The sequence below is a fragment of the Fusarium coffeatum genome (assembly GCF_003316985.1).
Source record: "Fusarium coffeatum strain FIESC_28 chromosome Unknown BRIP53273_contig_113, whole genome shotgun sequence".
NCBI lineage: Eukaryota > Fungi > Ascomycota > Sordariomycetes > Hypocreales > Nectriaceae > Fusarium > Fusarium coffeatum.
The window spans coordinates 219273-238460 of record NW_022157906.1 but is presented as its reverse complement, the minus strand read 5'-3'; the positions used below and the strand labels follow the sequence as shown (position 1 = coordinate 238460).

The 19188-nt window shown below is 45.1% G+C and overlaps 6 protein-coding genes across 6 annotated transcripts; 3 read left to right on the top strand and 3 right to left on the bottom strand.

Moving 5' to 3' along the window:
* Positions 1-3248: 3248 nt before the first annotated feature.
* On the bottom strand, positions 3249-4620 carry FIESC28_05329 (uncharacterized protein; the record flags this gene model as incomplete). The annotated part of the gene is made up of 5 exons (XM_031159476.1): positions 3249-3254; positions 3388-3450; positions 3538-3769; positions 3824-3956; positions 4014-4620. The coding sequence occupies 5 exons, from the start codon at positions 4618-4620 to the stop codon at positions 3249-3251; spliced, it is 1041 nt and encodes a 346-aa protein (XP_031016547.1).
* A 2960-nt stretch (positions 4621-7580) lies between these two features.
* Positions 7581-8747, top strand: FIESC28_05328 (uncharacterized protein; the record flags this gene model as incomplete). Its single annotated transcript, XM_031159475.1, has 3 exons — positions 7581-7719; positions 7772-8605; positions 8659-8747. 3 exons carry the CDS (start codon positions 7581-7583, stop codon positions 8745-8747), a joined length of 1062 nt encoding a protein of 353 aa, XP_031016546.1.
* A 2324-nt stretch (positions 8748-11071) lies between these two features.
* FIESC28_05327 (uncharacterized protein) lies at positions 11072-11498 on the top strand (the record flags this gene model as incomplete). Its single annotated transcript, XM_031159474.1, has 2 exons — positions 11072-11389; positions 11439-11498. The coding sequence occupies 2 exons, from the start codon at positions 11072-11074 to the stop codon at positions 11496-11498; spliced, it is 378 nt and encodes a 125-aa protein (XP_031016545.1).
* A 994-nt stretch (positions 11499-12492) lies between these two features.
* FIESC28_05326 (uncharacterized protein) lies at positions 12493-13266 on the bottom strand (the record flags this gene model as incomplete). The annotated part of the gene is made up of 1 exon (XM_031159473.1): positions 12493-13266. One exon carries the CDS (start codon positions 13264-13266, stop codon positions 12493-12495), a length of 774 nt encoding a protein of 257 aa, XP_031016544.1.
* Positions 13267-14211: 945 nt separating this feature from the next.
* On the bottom strand, positions 14212-14706 carry FIESC28_05325 (uncharacterized protein; the record flags this gene model as incomplete). The annotated part of the gene is made up of 1 exon (XM_031159472.1): positions 14212-14706. The coding sequence occupies one exon, from the start codon at positions 14704-14706 to the stop codon at positions 14212-14214; it is 495 nt and encodes a 164-aa protein (XP_031016543.1).
* A 2729-nt stretch (positions 14707-17435) lies between these two features.
* On the top strand, positions 17436-18152 carry FIESC28_05324 (uncharacterized protein; the record flags this gene model as incomplete). Its single annotated transcript, XM_031159471.1, has 1 exon — positions 17436-18152. The coding sequence occupies one exon, from the start codon at positions 17436-17438 to the stop codon at positions 18150-18152; it is 717 nt and encodes a 238-aa protein (XP_031016542.1).
* Between the last annotated feature and the right edge of the window lie 1036 nt (positions 18153-19188).

The window sequence follows — 19188 nt, the reverse complement described above, 5'->3', positions numbered from 1 at the left end:
GGGGGGTGTTCCTTGATCTGACAGGGGGCCATGCATTCCATTCCAAACAAAGCTTGTCTCACATTGATCCTCCATTTGAGTCAAGACTTGTTGTTCTCTTGGTCTCTTGGTTTGGCCTATAAGTCATGAACACGTCATGGTATCCACTAATGTGGCTTGTCAAAGTCGCCGGTTATCTACAGAGGACTACAGCAAGAGTGAGATCCCGGACTGTCGGCAGTGAACATTGACTGGACTTTAAGGACCGACGAAAGTTTTCACAAAAAGAAGAAGCGGATAGGTAATGCGAGCTTTCAGATACGAACGGATTTCTATGATACAACTCCATTACACGGCGTTACTGCCGCAAGAAAAATAACTGATGAAGCTTCGCCTCTATAACATACATAAATACTTGAATGTTACCAATTTATGACATCCTTTGCCTTCTTATTAAGTCCAATTTGCTTTTCTGAAACCACTATCTGGAATTTAACATCGTGTAGATGACTATTCCATGCATTCATTGGACGTATATCCAGTATATGGCAGCGACTGACTGCGACCCTGTAATGTGAAGTTGACTGTTGGGGGGAATAGCTGGTTTGTGCTGAGGCTAGCATGGACGTCAAAGCCAGCCCCCTCACCGCCACTCATCATGTTAGCAGCGTTCGTCTGCTCAGAAGGTCCACGCATGGATCTCATCGGTTGTGAATATATGTTTGAGTCCCATGGAAAGCTTGCCTCTCGTTGAGAAAAAGCATTCGGTGAACCCGACACAGGCGGGTAGACTGGAAATTGCGATGCCAGTCCTGCTGGTGGTTGAATTTCCAGGCCAAAGCCGAAATCTTCAATATTTGCATCTAGAGATTGCCTCATATTCAGGCCGTCCCATCCTGGAATACTCTGGCTTCTCATATTGAGTCTCGCTTGTCCTGAGGCTACAGATCCGGAGGCGAAGCTATCTGTCCACGGGATGGGGGCCCCTGACATTGAATTCCACATCGTTGATTGAGAAAATGGTGGGTTGGGGTCACCTGAAAGCCCAAGCATGTTGAGGCGAGGATCTGATAGATCAATCCCCTTGAGGCTTTCATCTGGAGTAGGAGAGACACGAGCAACTCGCTTTGTGTCGGCGCCATCCTCAGATGATTGACTTGTCAGGTAAGAGCTGCAGTCTTTCTTTAGCCGGACACAATTGATGCAACGGCCGAGAGGATCAGAGGTAGATGCAATGCATCTTATCTTCCGATGCCTGCATTGTTCTGTAACAGGGTTAGATGCTAAAGCTTCAGCCTAAAAGCTAAGTGGGGGATGCGACGTACTACAGGCCGTCGAAGCACGTCTGTAACCAAGTTTCAGCCCTGTATTCGGACTCGGTTCCTCAACTTCTTGTAGTTCTTCAAAAAAGTCCATTGGATACTGGGCAATGGCGCAAGGACCAGGTATATCAATTGGAGATAATTGAGACCCATCATCTGACGATTGTAGGGCTTGGTTATGTGACGTGCCAAAGTTATATGAGGCGAAGTCGTTGAAAGGATAGGGCCCTTGATGTGGCATGTCCATTTCAGTATCATTAGGATACCATGAAGTGTTGTGAGAAGACATAGCAGCGAGTTTTTGGTCGCCTACCCGTGATCGAAGAAAGCGTGAGGTTTTTTTTGGTTTAGAAGCGATTGTAAAGAGTAGAACGATCAGAATGACAGGGATGAAAAGAGAGTGTGACGTCGGGGGCCGATCCTGCTTGGAACCTATCTGTATGGCATAGATCTGGAAAGCCGAGAGAATCCAGATGTGTGTTGAGAAGCCCAGCAGAAGGTTACATCAGATGAGGATGAAAGTAGCCACAGTAACCATCAGGTCGGGACGGGCGTCAGGCACACCACACTGAGTGATCGTCACCAACTTGATATTTATTATGGTTGAATGATTGGACTCGACCTTGGAAGTCGCAAGCAGTAACGAGGTCAAATACGAAAGTGTGGTCGTTGGCGAACAGAAATAGCTCAATTGAGATACACAATGTAGACAATGTCGTTACCAAAGGGATGAAGCCGGAAAAGATCAGCAAGAAAGAACAGGTTTCAGCTTAATGGTCGTGAGAATGCACTTCCTGTCAAGTATTTGACATTAGGACAAATGCAGAAGAGATCTGCTGACAAGAGCCAACAAGAAAGTCAGGCGTCTCATTCGGCGTTAGTTCCGGGTACCTCGAACGAGCAGGGGTTGGGTTGATGACATCCCAATAAAACTGTGCCGCGTAACGAATCATAAGTGCATGACTCAGTTAATCAGTCAGCCAGCCACTCGAAACCATTGATCATTATTGGGAAGTGAGGCAATTCTATCTGTCTGATAACATAACTTGTTGTCTTTCTGGTCAGGTCCCAGTTCGCAACCGTTGACAATTTTTTTTAATCTCCGTTAGCCAAGGGAAGAGCCGCTGTCTAGAAACCCTATCTGACAAGTTCAGCTTGTCAGACTGTCCCCTGACAGCGTTGCCTTGTTGATCGTTAGCTTGGTCAATGCTAGTTTACACTAGTGAGGTTAGGGCTGACAAAAGCGAGATTCGCTAACGAATCAAGCACACCCCATTTCAGCTCCAAAACGCGACCCACTTTCCATGATACCCATTGACAAAGAAAAAAGTGCGGAATGATATGAGTGAGTGGTGAGGGAATTTCCCTGTTTCTTTCTTTTTTTTTCCCTGGACTCGAAGCGACGATAGATGTCTCGAGTGATTGAAGGAGTCGTGTGGAGAAGCCACTAACTTGTTTCGGTGTTCAAACAATCAGACGCCCCGGCCTGCATTAAGCGTCAGGTGATTCATGTCTTAGATTGTGATTGCAAAACAGGACACTGGCATCTCCAGCCCGACCCTAATCGGCCTCGGGCATTATTTGGGGCTAGATGATTGGAGGCACGGCCCTCCACTCACTCGATCTTACGCTGCACCTTGCAGGGCTTCAACATCTCAACATCTCGCGTAACCGATCCGTCGACTAGATCTACGCTACTAAGCAAAGAGAGTTTAGGTAGGGGTTGTGGAAGAATTTACCTGATGTAACTCTCGAGCAAGTCGCGATACCCGGATGATAGCTCCGATTAATTAGTGACCAGGGGCAAGGTACTACTGTGGGAGGACCACTTCTGGGGTAGCACGGCTGATGCACAAGTCCATTTTTGATCTCCCAAGACCAGAAAAGGCTCCGGATCGGCTGACAACAGGGTAAGATCGTCATGATCTTAATTGAGACATGAGTTCTTTACAGCTGTATCACAGTAGTCAAGACTTGGCAAATTTAAACGACTTGTAATAATGATTATACAATAAGAGATTAATAACAATAATAATAATGACCAAGAATTGAATTTGCAACCACATTGCCATAAACGATAACTTACAACTCCGTGCTGTTGTCCCTGGAGTTCCAAAATGCCCTTGAAAGCTCGTACATGTCCTTTACCCTATCGGGTGTAGAGGAAAAAAATCATCAGAACGTGGCGCACAGGGATGAAGCCCATGCACCGAGATTAGACTCGTGAAGTATGTACCATGTAAGGTCGCGATTTGACTGGTGTTGCCGCGAACCCACTCTTTTGTTTCTTTGCTTTCTCCTCTCCTTCAATGATAGATACTGCGGCGGGAACAAACTTGATGCTGCGCTGGCGTTTGTTTTTTCGCGTATGCAGCCTGCGGTGAGTCTGCAGGTTATCGTAGCGATTGAAGTTGTCTTTGCCGCAAAACTCGCAGCTAAACCTGTTTTGCCCGCCTTCCCCATGATGCCTGTATCTCGGTTAGCTCTAATCCTTGTTCCATCTAAATCCGGTTTAGACTTACGATTGCTTATGGCGCTTGAGATGCTCCACTCGACGAAAGCTCTTTTTGCATCCAGGGTAATCGCATTGACCAATGGCCTTGCGAATAATCTCAGGTTGGGTGACCAGAACTCCAGCTTGGCCCTTACGCGACCCTAAGTGGATTGTTTGAGAAGATCTTGGAGTTTCTTCCGCGGAAGTATACATCTTACGCGGAGACTCCATCCGACAAATCGAGTTACTGTCCCGAAGCGAGTAGGTGACTTGGTGGTAATGGTCGTCTGTGCCGTAAGAGCTTGGGGTATCGGAGAGTCGTCTATCGGAAGCTGTTGTAGCGGGGCTGGAACATGACCATGAACTCATGGGTGCGATACTCGCAGAACGAGAGCGAGGTTCCGGAGATGAAGCCATGAAAGAGCCAGCTGGACTCATGTCGGACTCGTTATCAAAGCGTTCTTCAACGGTACTTGGTAGTCTGACTGAGCTGGCTGGAACATGGTCGACGGTGCTGGCATCTGAAGTGAGCTGATAGTCCATGTAGGCGAACTCTTGATGCAAAGCATTGTGCTGTGGTAAACTTTCAGTCCCATACCCGGTAGCGCCGGATATGAACGCCGAGGACGGATATTGCCCGTCGATCCAGTAAGACATGTTGTGATAGGCAGCGTTCAGCTCGTTGAAAGTCCAAGGTCGAGACTCATTTTGGGCAGATGGAAGTGAAGGAGTAGGGGTGAAGGCCACATCAGGGGATGAGTTGAAACAGAAGTTTTGGGCGAGTGGCAAATAACACTGATTCTCCATGTTGAAAGTATTGTCCATCTTGATCTTCGATCTAGCTTGAATCGTACAAAGACAGAAAAGCAAGATTGTGAATTAGAATTGTAAGAGAACAAAATCCAATATTGAAGAATGATGATGGATATGAAATTAAGACAATCATTCAAGATATTGCAGAGGACTACCTGCTTAAGAGTACTCTGTTAAAAAGACCTTGCCTCTCACGTTCTGTGATAATCATGAGATCATCAAGTAAGGCTGTGATACAGATGACTGCCGCGAACTGAGACATGAAGATACTTGCTCTCGAAAAGGGCCGAGTTGCATCGGCAGACGCATATATCCAGCTCTCCATAAGAATCTCCATCTTTCCGATCGAGATCTGTGATTTCCATCGAACAGCTCGCAACCTCTCAATTTTACCAAAATCGGGTCCTTCCAAGCAAACTACTCCTTAGATCCAGGCACATGGAGCTGAACAGCTAATGGTGATCGCGCCATTGCATTGCAGATCAGGGACTTTCCAGGGACTGCGTTACGTAACAACCGTTCTTTCGGGACGGTTGGACTACATGCATAGCGGATCAAGCATAGACGGCAGATAGCCGTGATTATTCTTGCGATGCGCTTAAGTTCATCCGCCGCCAAAGTAGTCGATTGGACCCCTGATAGTATTTTACGTTCTTGGCTTTCCCTTCTACTAGGAGCTAAATAATTAAAGAATTAGGCTTTTATTTTCAATATAACGTTCTAAATGCATTTCGACTCCCATTCTTTCTCTCGTGCCATCTTGTGAAAATTTCCTCCTGGAGCCATTCTATACTCTCCGAACGACATCGGACCCCAAAGGCAGTTATATCGTTAATCATGTAGATCCAAACTTTCTGTCCCGTGTTTCATGACCCCCTCCAGACTATAATCTGTAACTATATCACAATTTTATTGCCTGTTAGAGGTAACCACGGCACAGTCAATTCAGTCCCTGCAGATCAATACCCCAGTTAGATCTGAATGCATAATCTAGACCCTTCGGTTAAATATCCGGGGAAGAAACATTTATCTCCATCAACCTGGTTCAAGTGACTAGTGAATGGATCAGGGAGCGGCTAATTACTCTACTTTGTCGATCTTGACTCACCCAATATCCCGTGTCTTACAGGCCAACAGCCGCATACCTACACAGGGCGTGAGAGAATAGCAGGGACGCAGTACCTTTTCCCCAGTACCTGGAATATCTGCCGACCGGAGAGTTTCCTCCTGGGTGAGTGGTGGAAGTACGGAAGGTCTCTTTAAGGTATAGCGGAGATTACCCTGTCACACCCTTGCTGACTGTAAGTTGGATAAGCGGAAAAGGAAATCCCTTAGAGAGTGCGCCCCGAGCCAATGGTTTGGCTGAGAACCCAGGCTTCCCATTCATACCCGCAAAAGCACTTTCATACACCAATAATACAATTTCAATATAGGAGGGCGCACCCTATGCGGAGCGCACGAAGACCCTTATCTAACTTGCCCCAGTTTGATCAGCAGGGATGAAATGGTACTCGAGTCTCAGCCGAGCAGGGTTTAATAAACAACAATTGCGATGTTTCGAGTGCCTGCGAGCTATAGAGCATTCCCGTAAGGTGGTACCCGTTACTGGTTTGATCCCTGATCAACACTCTGGATCCCCACCTCCCGAAATTGCTTTTACCAAAATTATGGAAACTGGGGCTTGGGATTTAGCTTTACAGCCTACAGGGGTGTATTTTCCCACTAGGAAGACTTGAATTATGTGTAGAGATTTGCCACATATATACTGACTTGCCACTGGGCAAGATATAGGCTGATAAGAAGGTATCGATATAGCGGAATATACGTGCGGAATAGCGGAAATTGGGAAACTACACCCTTGCGGGCTGTACCTGGTTAGAGATCTTTATTAATTAGTTGTATCCCTCAGGGTGTATACCTACAGTCAGCATACTACCACTGTGGATTCTACCATAAATCAGTATTAGTAGGCTTATCTCAATATTGTCCCCAGTAATAATGCCAGTTTTATTTGCTTCCTTGCTATCACCTTAATCTATATTATAGTTATTATCTGTCAGCACCTTTATACTTTGTTCTCCCTAGAATTAAAACTGTACTTTACTATTTATTATTATTAAAAGAAAAGCGAAAATTCATGCTTGTAACCAACCTCTCTGGACTGTACGTACCCTAATGAGCCAGGCTTGCTTTTGTTTGGTGGAGAACGGCACATCAGTAGATCTGTCACTGTGGCTTAGGCATAAGAAAGCTTGTCATCTGACAGTGATAACTATTCACAATGACATTTAATTTGTCATTCATTCGCTTATACGAAACAGCCACCTTAATGCCAGCTGGATATGTTTGACAGCTGTCAGCTAATCAATCCTACCACTTCAATTAATGCCCCGCCTCACTTAGGCCAGATGCCCCTCCAACCCCCAGATGGCCGATCAGTAGTCCCGGCTGCAGGATCTGATCTGATCTCGCACCCCTTGCACCCCATGCAAGGGACTTCCAATTAGTATTCTTTTCAGGTGGTTCCTTGGCCATATCCCTGTTGACTGCCGTTAGGTTGGCTTAGTCCAACGCAAGATATGTTTTACATCGGCTCAAAAGGTTGCAACACACTCGCGCTCTTCCTGTGCCAACCTGTACACTGTGAGAAACAGATCCATTCGGAGTCCGTTTCTTCAGCAAGAGCGGAGATTTAAGCGGAAGTAGGGGGCAGATAATGGCAACAAAGAAGTACGAGATCCAGTTGAGCTTGCGTCACTAAATCCAGGGTTTTCTGTTAAACTAGGTCCATACAAGTACAAGAAACACTCGGTCCTCATTTCTGACTCGGATATCTAATACCACAATCCCTTTGTTGATACCAGTCAGTTCACTGTTTATACCCTTTTTTCCACCGATCACTCCCGGGCTCATTTCCTTCGTCTCATTCCATTTCACCCTTGAAGTCCCTGATCATCCATCGCAATTCAAAGATGGAAATTATTGAATTTACTTTGCCTGATCTTGACTTCAAGGCAGATCGGCATGTTGTAAACGGGCCTTCTCAGCCTTGCTTGCAACAACAAACTCCGCCGACCTCAGACATTGGAAGCCCAGACACCGGAACCAGTGGTAGGCTTTTGTCTCTATTGCTAGATTCCAACTGACTAACATGTGTTGATAGAAAGCAACATTGATTCTCAAACTGTTCCACACATTGCAAGGCTACCGTGTCGGTCCAGTTCTCCTGTTCATGGCACCTCAATGAGGTTACCGGGCTTGGAAGCATTTGACCGAGGAGTTGAGGCTCTTGCACGATTTGATACTCGCAGAGGCGACCGTTCTCTCAAAGGTCTACTTCCAAGTCCTATCCCACGCGCTCGCAAACCAGTGCAACCGCTTCCTCCGCCTCGACTATTATGGTCACCCTGGAATCTACCAGATGAACTCTCCAGTCCTGAAAGAAGTGCCTCACCCCCAGAGACTGCAATCGGTCTTGGTATCAGCTACCCAACTAAGAGTCATGGCTACGATGGCTTCCTTGGAAATCGTTCATTTTCATTCATTGGCAGGCGTAGCGTATCTCACTATGCTCGGCCTATGAAAAGTTGCTTGCGCAGCCCGTCGTCCGATGAAAGGAACAGCCACGGCAACCAGCAGTACTCGGTAGAAGAGGGTGATTTCATCATCTATGCGCGACACGACAAGAGGTTCAAGTGGTCACGCGTCGAGCAAGAGTTTGCTGCTCTGTTTGGTCAGACTCCCAAACGGTCAGCTCAAGGCCTTCAAGCCTGGCATTACCGTATGAACAACCATATTCCAGTATGGGATGAAGACGGGTGGCTATGCTTCGACAGTGAAGAAAGTGACAAACCAAGTCAAACCGATATCAAGTCCCATCGACTAAGTAACCACGGACAGTCATCAGAGCTGTTAGGTATTGCACAGCGATATCCCGAACGGGCTGTGAACTACACGTGGGTTGATGCCGAGACGAAGAAGCAGGCCAAGGATTGGGGTATGTAAATTGTACCAGATGTCATTAAGCAATAACACTAACTCTTTCGACAGCTGCCAAGAGAAGTTTGCAACTTGAATTTAGAGATCGACGACGAAGAAAGCGAATAGCACGAGCACTTGCAGAGCAACCACACAACTGACTGTTCTATTAAAAGATATCATTTCCATTGTGTACCATACGCTGGAAAGGAGTTTCTTGGTTTTACTGGTAGAGGACGACATTTATGTGATTATGCATGAGACGGTTTCAGCCTCCCCACAACGATTTACGGTTTACGGTCATGAGAATAATGGCGGTGTACAATACTTTTGGAAGCAAGGATAATGGATTTACTCATAGGCGTTGTCAACGTGGCTAAAGAGTGAGATAAATTGATTGATTTGCAGGTCTGGTTACTCTATGGTAACATATTCGTCAACGAGTGTGACAAGCTACCAACCACTTTCTTCTTTTTTATTGCAAAGGCCGATGCCTCGAGACGAGGGACAAGATCAGAATAGCTCACGTGAGGCCCTTTGCGCGAGATGGTGTTGGTCATTGATTCGCTGTGACAGTCTCGGTGGACCGGGGTGAGGAAGTTGAACAAGTCATCAACTGGTGTGAAAAGGTGGCAAGACGGCAACGCCACTGAAGTTAAGCGAGATCCTCCCACCCACCCTATACACAGTTTTCGATTACCCTACTGAACTCTTGACCTACCAAGATGAATTCAATCCTGAATTAATTCAAATCTGTCAGGCTGTATCTAATATCCAGATTGAACCCTACTTTCTGAATGATGATAAGTATGTGAATGAGATGATGGATTGAAGTTGGCTGGGAACCTCGTCAATGGTTATCACCCACCGTGTGTTGACACCCCGCCATTCAGTCGATGTTGTGTGGATCGCATTCGCCGATCATTACTTATCGAGATCTGTCAGATCTCACAATGGAACTTAATTCCCTCAAGCATGCCATCCATTACATTCTCAGAAAGTAACATTGCAGATCTTCCCGAGGAATAATGTTAATTATATCAAGACCTTGGGTAGGTACTTACTTTCCGACCTAAATTTACACCTATGATAAGTACCTCACTAACTCCTACCAAGTTATCACTAACACAATCCCACCATATTATAGTGCAGCCTAGATAGTGTAAGCTAACTAATGATCTGTGTTGGTTACTCCACAGATACTTCTATACGACCTTACGGTACCGTGAGAAACAGTATCCCTTTTCACTGCTGATCATATTTACTTACCATTCTAATTGCTACGGGCTTTCGACCACGATAGCACTGCAATGAGGATCTAATGAGGAAGCTGACAGACTTTCAACACCAATGACACTTAGCTCCCTGTGATCTGCTGTGAGCGCTCTAAGCCATAAACTGCTTAGCATGCGTGCCAAGGCCCAAGAAAGTCTTGAATGGGCGCTTTTTTTGAAACTGACAACTCAGAAAAAATGGCAGTATGAGACAGGTCATGAGGGAAACGGACTCTGAGACACGGCTCCATGAGACACGGCACACTAGCGCTATAGCGTCACAGATATAAGCACCAGGTCGGTGGTGTTGAATGCCAAGGTGGCACAGGAGGTGGCGGTGAATCAGGTATCCCCGCGGGGCATTAGTTTAGACTTACCACTTCCGCGAGAGATCGCATTGTTGACTGATTGGCATTGAATCCCATATGGGAGGTTATCCCCATTCGGGGAATAATATAGTGGAGTTTGTGGAGTATCGCAGTTGGCTTGGTTCTGCAAGGGAACTGCATAACAACTGTCGCCAACACTTGCTTGCTAATAGGAAGTACTCTTCGTACAGGTTCATCCTATGTTCATCCTATGATTGATGCACTCTGGAATGTCCAGAGAGTATTGACCGAAAGTTTCACCGATGAATGAGTCGGTAATACTGAAAACTTCGATTTGCATATTGATTGACTGGCATGGCACAAGAAAGGATGACTTGTACCTGATCGGCTAACCAATATTGAGCCAGTTAGAGTCCGAAAAGAGACATGTTGAATTGAATAGCAGATCTTTCGACAGCCATAACCGTAACTAGTAGACTAGTCAGGCACCATAGATGCTTACCGCTACCAATGGGTGGCAAACTACACGTGAGGGAGACTTGGTCGCAGTGAAAGTGAAACAGCCCGTAATGAAGCCGTACAGAATCCACATGCTTTCCCTAGACGGAAAGGAAAACATAGTTTTCCGCCATCTTCAATAGCGGTGAATACATGCACTTGAGGATGCAGGTCCACGCAAGGAAACACAATATCGTTGAGATGTTGTTTCAGTTGATCGGCGATTGTCGACAAATGAGATTAATTCAGGTATATAAGACTCTCTTGATTCCCTCAAACAACTTCTCATCTCATCACTCACAATCACAACTACTCACTACCACTTCAACACTTCAACACTTCAATACTCTCAAGTCTCCGACTTTCAACTCACCAACTTTCAAAATGCACGCCTCTGCCATCATCGCTTTCCTGGCCACCGCTGCCACCGCCGCCGCCGCTGTTCCCGGTGGTTCTATCAACACCATGACTGTTCAGCAGGCTGCCAACTCTTGCGCCAACGGCCAGAGCGTTTACTGCTGCAACCAGGTCACCAACAAGCCTGCCGGCAACTCTATCGGTGAGGGTGCTGGTATTGCCAACGGCCTTAACCTCTTCAGCCAGTGCTCCAAGGTCAAGGTTGACGTCCTCGCCATTGCCAACAGTCTCCTTAACAAGGAGTGCCAGGCCAATGCTGCTTGCTGCCAGGACAGCCCCGGCACCGTAAGTGATCGTTCTAAACAATATTTTCATGTATACTGACTATCTTCAGGCCGCCGGTGGTCTTATCAACGCCGCTCTTCCCTGCGTTGCCATCAGCAACCTTGTCTAAGGTTGATTCTCGAGGAGGCTATTAGGGTATCCGATGGAACTTGGAGGTAGGAGAAGACCTGGTATCGCGGTCTTTGAGGACATGCCTGAGGAGTCTGGACAAGTGGGTTGACCACATCGTACCGTTTACAGTCAGAGATTTAGTGCTATTTTCTCTTCGGGTGTAGCTTTGCTTCACCAGTGTGTCTTTAATTCTATACTTATGCTTATACTCTATACGACTTTACCACTTCTCTTGTGACCGATTTGAAGAAAGGCGGCTTCCTTTGGTTGACCTCAATTCACCACTAGCACAATATTCAAGCTCATCATTGCCCCTTATCTGCAATATGATCGATTCAGCTCCTATCCAACACCTGATACTATTATAAGACAACTTTCTATCTCGGATCTAACGATGCTCTGTTTTATGAACGTTTGATGTGTATGTCATCCTTCAGGTCACCTCATCAAGTTACTGGTCAGTGATGGTAAACTGTTTGAGCTCAGTCATTTGCAGAAAGACTTTCACAACACAAAATGCGTGTATACCCCATAAAGCAATGAACATATCAAGATACACATATCTGTACTGCACCGCGATTCCTTTATTTAATCTAGGTAATGCCTTTAGACAACTCGTTCAGCCTTTAGCTTGAGTCGAAGCATCAAGACACGAGGTAGTTGATACAGTGCTTCACTAAAACATTATATCGGACGTGGTAATTCAACTCGAAATGACTCGAAATGACTCGAAATAATGGAATAATTTGGCAAGGAATAACAATGATTAAACAAAAAGTTTCTATAACTGTTTAAATAGCCTCAACATCAACCAGAAGTCTACCACGAATAAACCATTGCGCCTTCAATTGGAGTAACCGTCTGCCCACCGTTGACGGTAAGTTGCCCATGAGTTATGCATCCGGAGCCTTTGACCAGGGGTAAATTCTTCGTAACAGATGCTGCAAGACTTGGTTAGTAACCAATCAGTTGACCGTTTTCGCTTGCATAACTTACTCATACGAGTAATCCATATAGTTATGGATAGGATCATCACCGGGCATATCCGGACACGTGTCCCTTCGCTGGGGACATCCACTTGTTGCCTCCTTTTGCGCAGGTGTGTCTGCGACCCTATCACCTGGAGCATCGCATCCATTCTGAAAAGTATGGAAGAGACTGAACCAATGGCCGACTTCATGAATCACCGTGCCGCCTAGGTTGTAAGGCGCAGAGGTGCCTCCAGGAACAGTCTGTGCCTCAACAACGCATCCGTCGCGGATAAACGCGTCAGAACCAGTTGAAGTATTGGTGGGAAAGGTGCAGTAGCCTAGAGCTGTAGTTTTGCCAAGTCTGGCACTGTCGACAAGATAGAGATTGAGAGCGCTGTAGTCGCCTTTTCGCAGTGTCCTTTTCATGCCCAATTCGTCTCCACCAGGACCCCATCTTTCACTGAGTATGGCACTAGTGCTGATGTGTTTGAATGAGATATTATGAGGGGCAAATGCTGCGTTCAAAACATTCATCTGGTCATCGACCTGCTTCTTGGTGATCGCCTCTGACACGTTGCCAGTCACGACGTGTACATAAGTATCGACACAGATGTGTTGTGAAGTCTCAATTCGGGTGGTCTTCTCAATGTTCTCTAACACCTTGATACTATCAACCTCTTCGGCAGTAGGAGATGTTATACCGCAGCGAGAAAACTGATTGGATCGTTGAGAATGGGCCAAAGAGTGGCCTACTGCGTTACTGCAAAGGAATAGGATAACAGCTCTGAGAAACATGTTGATTTGGAGTATGCTTATGGAAGAGATTAAAGGTGAAGGTGCTTACAAACAACAATCAAGACTCAGTGTATAACCGCATCTTATTATACTCTCTATCACCCTCCGCCTACGTGTCAAAATACTGTAGGAATGGGGTTTTTACAATCCTTCGTTATAGTCATTTTTGCGATTGACAGATGGCGCCGCCCCTGCCACTGCGTGATATCGAAAATGCCATGGAATTCACTAGCATTGATGAACAATGGCATTGTATTGACTCATATTGAATGTCTCAAGGTGCTTGCCTTCTTAAGGCACACGGGATAAATTATCGGTTGGGGACCTAAAGCCTTACGCGATTCAAGATCGGTGATTACATGCTTGATGCTTGTTGAAGGGAGAAGAACATTAGCAGAAGCGGCTAAAACTAATAATAATTTCCCCGAGAAACACATAAACAACAGGGGGGCCGGAAAAGTGTTCCGAATTTATCTTGTGTCACAATGTCTAAAGAAGATAACCCGCCAGCCTCACATGGCTGGGAAGACCATCGAGTCTTGGTATGAGTTTAAGGGGGCCGCTCACGGAAGTGACTACCTAGGAAGATGATATTAACATCATGGCCCACCTGATCTCAGTAATATCGAAGACTTCACATTCAGTTGTCCGAGATCAAATGTTGTAAAGATAATCAATGCAATGTTGAATTACGCGATGGAAGCAATCTCTATCTAAAGCATCCTGAACTAGCTCAAGCAAAATGATCTCAAACCCATATGCAACCTTCAACCACCTCTTAGCATAAAACCTCAACCTTGACCGCAACAAAGTGGATCCACTGTCAATGGCTCGACTTGACTCCCTTCCAATCTTGATTAGTACATACACAGAGACCAATAGTGATGAGGAAGACTCACTAAAACTGCCGTTTTGGGATACCTTTTTACAGGTGTCGAAAAGTGTCTAGAAACCGCCAGCCTCACCGGGGCCAGCAGCCGGTGCAGCAGGGGCGTCAGGGGCAGCAACAGGGGCAGTAGGAACAGCAGCAATGCTGGAAACCTCGGTAGGAACACCATTGATAGTGGTAGGGATGGGGACAACATCAGTGACACAGCCATCACCATCGGAAGTGGTAGCGGGGGTGATGAGAGCGTTGAGAGAAGAAATGATGGCTTCAAGGTCTCCAGGAGCCTGGCGCTTATCGAAACCAAAGTCATCGACATTGTCAAAAGCATCAGTGGTGGCAGCGACAGCAGTGGTGATCTCAGTAGGGGTACCAGAGATAGCGGTCGAGAAGGTAAGGATGTCAGTCATAGACTGAGTGTCAGTGGGCAAGCTGGGGAACCCATTTCCGAGAAGAGAGCTCAGCGAGTCAAAGAAGGCAGAAAGCTGAGCTTCATCGAACTGAGGAGCGGCAAGGGCGGCGGAGAAGAAGGCGAGGGCAATAACAGACTTCATTTTGAAGATTGGAGTTGAAAAGAGTAAGAGGAGTAGTGTGTAGGTGGGTAGGTGTTGAGTTGATGGATGCTGTAGTTGTTGGATTGGTAAGTTGTTGTAGGACTGAGATGAGAGTTTGACGGATCCTATGAGATATTATATATTGAATTTTCAGTTACATTTGATAGCATCTGGCCATCCGATGGAATGCGTAAAGATCGCTATGATGGTCACCATAGCCACAAGATAAAATGCGTAAAGATCGCTATGATGGTCACCATAGCCACAAGATAAAATGCTTGACTAGAATTGACACTTGTAATACAAATCAATTACGATCGAAGATATTCAACATCGATCTTGGTGTTGCACGATGTCTTGTCAAGTAGAGCACAAGACCTGAAACAGAGGCCGAGATCTGAAGTGGTTGGATAAGCATAACCGGATCCGGGAGAATGGAACGCATACTCAACATTGACATATCTTGACTATCAGGTTTGCCATGAGGTTAGGTAAATGCTTACTAACATGTCCGAAGGATGCTGGGTGTCGGAATGGTGCGCTAGAGTAGGACCGACTGTACAGGTAGTGTATATCTATGTTTCACGATTTGAAACCATAACGCGACATTGTAAACATGTGAAGTGACGTCAACACAAGAGTTCAGCTTTTGTGGTTTGAATTAGCTTTACCATCTGTGTATACTACATATCGTGGAGCAGGTATAGAATATTATACGACAACAGAAGTATAATGGTTAATTACGATATCCTGTTGTCTAGTATCTGAGAAACATTGCAGCTGAAATTAGTTTGCTAAGCTCGATATCGAGCTCGACGTGTTAAAATCCATGCAAAGACTACAGCACACAATCGCCCAGTCCTGTCGAAGACGTGGCTCACAGTTAACAAGGCAATAAAGCAAACACTAAAAATGGCAGATTTAATTCAAGCATTATCCAATATGTTTAAGTTCTATATCAAAGTTATGTAACTCGTTTTAATCATACCTTGTTCTTGTTATAAAGGGGTCTAGATTCCAGCAATACTACCCTAGAGGAATGACTAAAGTATGTTAAGCGGAATGCATTGTTGAATAACTTGAATTTTAGCCGGCCTTAGCCGTTTCCGGTGTAATGTTATCCCTTTCAAACTCAATGCCGCTTTCGTCCTTTTTTGCATGAGATTGCTTTTTATTAAAGACCGTCCTAAGCCGGCGAACGTTTGTTCCTAAATCTCAAATAATCTTACCTTATGCTGTCATTCATCGCAACAATAATAATGCGCTTTTCCATCATACTGGCCACCCTCTCCAGCTTCGCCATCGCCAGTCCACGTTCAACTCAATCCAAGACCCATCGACAGGTTTCCACCTTCCAGGTTGTGTATGATAGCTCACAAAAAGTCAAGGCTGCCAACAATACGTTGTACATAGGATCTTCCAAGCAACATGCTTGCTGTAATCAGATGAATGCTGAAGATGCAGCCACCTTCTTCGTACAAGATAAAAAGCTCTTTCTATATTCACCTGGAAATCCCAAGCAACAGGTAATTGTGGATTCGTCAAGATGTGAGCAGATCTCTGTAAGATGATGAACTTCGTTGACATATATCAGGCAAAGCTTATGCGCGATATTCCATTGGCTCTCGATCAGATATCAACAACAAGGCAAACAGGGGCTGGAGAATAGACAGTGATGGCAGTCTTACCTTTAATGATTCTAGCCTGATGACCTGCGGCGATTCCAATCTGGCGCGAGACATTCTTGTGTACGACGGCGATCATCAGCCAGACAAGTCATGCCGCAACCTCACAACTAAAGTATTAAACATCAAGCGCCCCACGAGTTGCTTGTATACTGGAGAAGGACAGGTTGTCTCGCATTATTGTCTATCAGACTGAGATCAATCATTATATTCTCTGGATATTTTACTGTACTTCAATATATCTCCCTCCTGACAATTTACTTTTACAAGAAACGGATATCGCTCCCGCAATAATCTATTATTTATCAACTCAACTCAAGAAGCTTAACTTCTGTTGACTTAGCACATTGAACTATTTGGACGGGGATCAACGCAGTCGTGCTAAATTCCGATATTTACCAGTCTTCGTACTCGAAATCCGACATTTATCATTCCCACAATTGAGCCCTGATCTTGTCGTGTGCTCTGGTAGGCAAGTTATGTAGAGGATCGGTGATAAGCCCCGGCCATGTTTATTACCCTGCCTCTCTTCGTAAAGATTCTAGGGATGCGACGAAAAGCGGGTAAATTGTTAACGAAGAAATAACTGGCGAAAGAGGGTAGCGGATGCTCCGGGAGCCGAGACAATATCCAGGGCGAGGGGTCGGAGATAAAATACGAAACGCTTCGTGGTTAATTATCTGCAGGGTTAGCCTTCGGGTCTTTTAATCCATACTAGTCCGATCTACCGTTAATCTTAATGAGTACGTTCTGCCGTGCTTGGCCCTTTTTGACTCAGATGTTTTGCGTAAGTCTGCTCCCGCACAAGCGAACTATCGAGTTGTGCCGTGTCTAAGATTTTTGGACCCACATACTGAGGGCAATTCTACCCTTGAGAATTATTCCTAGCCACCATCTTTGAAGTTGACGATGGATGATATGAGAAACCAACAAGTAATCGCACCTATAAAGATCGTCTGGTGTGCATGCTCTGGAATGAACAACAATCCAGCACTCATTCAGTATTCCAATCATTTTCACTACACTCCTTAACGTCTCGGCATTATGAAGTTCTCTACACCAACTCTCCTTCTTGCTTCCATTCCAGTCGCCCTTGCTATTCCTGGAGACTACGGATATGGCTTTGATTGTAAAGCAGTCACCGTTACAGCTACAGTCACCTACACTAAGCCCAGCTACGAGGTCCCAGCCATCAAGACTGTCACTATCACGAAGCCTAGCGACGGTCTGACTAAGGCTAAGACTGTGACAGTCACGCAGGCCAACTACAAGGATCCCACTACCAAGACTGTGACAGTCACGCAGACCAACTACAAGGTCCCAGCCCCCAAGACTGTCACTATCACGAAGCCCAGCGACGGCCCGACCAAGGCCAAGACTGTGACAGTCACACAGACCAACTACAAGGATCCTACTACCAAGACTGTTACTACCACCCAGTCGGACTATGGTGCTTTGCCTACCAAAACTGTGACAATCACACAGAACAACTACAAGGACCCTGCCACCAAGGTCATCACAGTCACCAAGCCCACCTATGGCCCAACAATTTACAAGACTATCACCAATACCTTCACCACATACGGATGGAAGCCCACAGTGACCAAATACCACCATGAACCGGCTTACACCATGTACAAGACTGGTACTGTTACTAAGACCGTTACCAAGGCTTGCCACAACGATGAGAAGGCTCCGCTCAACATCGGAGTTTTTGACAACTCTGGAAGTGGATCTGGAAGCGGAAACTGGTGGAACTGAGAGATGCAAAATTCTTAGATACTTGACTTTTGTAATTTCCTTTGTATATTTCACTTCTTAATATAGGTATATCGGAACTAGGTTAACTACTGCTAGATGTATTACTGGAAATACAGTAAGGTAACAGTTGTATCTTTTTAGGGTACAGAAGCCTTTATATAATACTACTTAATTTTATTTACATTCCTAAACCTTCTCATTACTATACTATACTTAAGATACTTAATAAGATTATAAAGCTTAATATTAAATAAGTATTCTCTTTATATCATAGTAGTTTACTTAGTTTTTATTTTACCTTTACTTTATATACTTTTAATAAGTTATATAATAGCCAATTTAACTACTTTTTAGAATAAGATTTAAATAATATATTAAATAAAATAACTTTACCTTATAAAGTAAACCTACTTATTACTTCTTCTTTCTATTTCTTTTATTATACTTTTAAGTAAAGTAGGCTAATTAGGATAGTAGTAGCTCCCGAGTTAAAGGTTCAAGACCGTATATGCCCTGCAATAAACCGTGGCATTCTTACTTCATCCTGCGTTTCAGATGGGTAGAATGATTAACGAACGACGAGAGCGTAGCTCTCCAATACCTATGTTTAAGTGCTTAATATAGTAGAGTATTATGCATGTACCTTTGATCAAACTGATGGCCCTCATTCAACTGTAAGCTGCATTCATTCATGACTGTATCAAACCCCGCGTAATATAGCGAATTATTTATGATCGCGCAATATTGAAATCCATGTCAAGTTTAGCAGGGGCCATCATGGCTGTCCTGGGGGTAACGCTCATTAGTCCTAAACGACTGACCATGGTGTTTCTAATCCTTGTGAGCCAACCATTTGCCGCCCGACCTATGCCAAGCAACCCAGTTACAGGACCAATTTTCAGCTCTCATGCAGCTAAATAATTGAATGCCGAATATCGCAATGCAGTTCAAGAAACACGACTTTTTCTTTTCATTCGGCGGTTAAAGAATGTCTGTGAATGGTTACCATGACGTGATAAATGCACTCCAGGAATCA